Genomic DNA, 2,136 nt, shown 5'->3' with positions numbered 1-2,136 from the left:
GGTTCAAAAAAAAAAAAGAGAAAAAGTGTTGCTTCCTTTTGTTTTCAGATCCCCTTGTATTGACTCTCCATGTGTTTAGGTTTTATTTAGTTATAACAATAATGCAAGTCACCATTTTTAACATTTTATTTGTAAAAAGCAAAAACAACAACAACAACAACAACAACAACAACAACAAAAATCTTTTTCCTTCTATTTTGGAATTATACACTAATCTCTGGTGGTCAATCACATAGAATCAAAGTAAAATACTTTGAGGTTTGTAGTTGTATTGTTGCAAAGCATCAAAAATAATGACAATAATTTGAACCTTAATCTCTTTTATTAAGCATTTAGATAATAGGTTGCTTCAGTAAGAAAACATTAAAACTTCTACGTGTGACTCCTGCATACATGGAGTTACAACTTCTAACATAGTGCATACTTTTGGGTGAAGAGCTTGACAATAATACACAATAATACATTGATGGGAAGGCTCATGGGGCATTTTGTGGATTCGAAGGAACGCTGGGCCTGCTGTTGAGGTATTCCAAAACAAAAACCTGAAATATCTTGTTCAGGTTCTGAATTGTGGAGCGATCCAGGTTTTCTTCGTTGTCGTCAAATGTGTGCCACACAGACGGGAAGGGGTAGGGTATGAGGTGGAGGATCCGAACACCTAAATTAGATAGAGAGGGGTGCAGAATTAGGTTAAAAAAACCCCCCGAAAAATACAGAAGGAAAGTGACCATAAACTAACTGGAAGGCAAGGTTGTTCTAATGCGGCTGGTACAGACCTCTGTTTAGGAACGGTATATGATCGTCAAGAATACGGCCGACTGGACGATCAGGCCAGAAGTACTGCACACTGTTAGGATGCTCAACAAGCTGGTTCATGGAATGCAGACGTTTTTCTGAGTTCAGAAATGGAAAGAAAACGAGAGAAAATGTGCAACTGTTCAGTTGAAGAAAATTAATTTATCTTTTAAATGAATTACTTTATTAGGGGTGTTTGGATACAGTCTGATGCCACCTAAGCTGGGCCGCCAGGAGGAGCAAAGTAACTTATAGGGGCTGCAGAGATAAACAGCTCATGTAGGAGAATCCAGCTACAGGTTAACTAATAGTTGTATAATCCACAAATCTGGCCTTATTTTGAAGATAAAAAATAATTGTTGGAAAAAAAAAAAGCCACAAGTCGTCCTCTCTTCTGAGTGCATAAAATATGCACCGTAGTGCATCTTTTATCATCATAATACTGCGTTCAAGGAGAAACCCCAGATCTTCATTTGTTCGACATGTTTCAGATGATTCTGCAAGTTGCTGTTTTTATCTGCCAAAGTTCATTTGTGTTGACATCTTTGCTATGCACCTGAACAGGTTCAACAGGCTGCGTACACATCAGGGTTAAATGCAAAGATATAATCTATTATTCTACTTTACTAAAAAAAAAATAAAAAAATAAAAAAAATAAAAAATTAGCATGTTCAATTCTGTCTTACTCTTGCAAGCAAACAATGTGGAGACAGTCTTCAGACATGAGTAAAACAAGGGAAGAGCTTTTGTTCTTGTGATTTTTTTTTTTGATCTACACTCATTCGTAATGATTATTTACCAATGTCCTGCAGTCTGGTGAGCCAGGTGGTGGTACTGGGGAACTGGTTTCCGAAGATGGGATGAGGGGCCCCGATAAGGTCCAGCAGCACCAACAGGTCCTGTAGAGGGGAAGAAAAGGGACAGGTGAACAACACAGACAAGTCAGATTTTCTCACGAGAAACTCTTGTCGTGCATCCTAAAGATAAACTCTTTGACACAGAGCCGATCTTACGACAATCGCATCCTGTATGTGTGTTTTGAAGTGTGACATCTTGTGATCATTGTCCACCTCTCAGACATGACACAATTAACCACAAGACACACCAAACTCCCATTTATGCACACAAACCCCACAGCTTCTGTAAAACGTACTGTGAAATGTCTTCATTTCTTGATATTAGTTTTTGCTGTGGTTCCATTTTTTTCCAGTTTTTCTACGTTTACATTTTTCTGTGTAAACGTAGAAAAATCAAAACACAACAAATGTGTTGTCATTTTTCATTTAAGATTATTACTGCTCAGAAAGTCAACGCTCAATCCCTGTTGTGAAGATGAAGTGC

At 37.8% G+C, this 2,136-nt stretch overlaps 1 protein-coding gene across 1 annotated transcript in view; it reads right to left on the bottom strand.

Moving 5' to 3' along the window:
* The window catches only part of qpct (glutaminyl-peptide cyclotransferase), a 10,633-nt gene continuing 8,497 nt past the window's right edge, over positions 1 to 2,136 (bottom strand). Inside the window, exons 5-7 of the mRNA XM_007549111.2 lie at positions 1,595 to 1,694; positions 777 to 893; positions 1 to 658 (exon numbers count right to left, since the gene is read on the bottom strand). Coding sequence (XP_007549173.1) covers positions 477 to 658; positions 777 to 893; positions 1,595 to 1,694 — 399 coding nt within the window. The 3' untranslated portion in view covers positions 1 to 476. The remainder of the gene's footprint in view (positions 659 to 776; positions 894 to 1,594; positions 1,695 to 2,136) is intronic.

Source organism: Poecilia formosa, unplaced genomic scaffold, assembly GCF_000485575.1.
Source record: "Poecilia formosa unplaced genomic scaffold, Poecilia_formosa-5.1.2 Scaffold30, whole genome shotgun sequence".
Lineage (NCBI taxonomy): Eukaryota > Metazoa > Chordata > Actinopteri > Cyprinodontiformes > Poeciliidae > Poecilia > Poecilia formosa.
The sequence above is the reverse complement of the archived record's forward strand: the minus strand, read 5'-3'. Positions and strand labels throughout refer to the sequence as shown.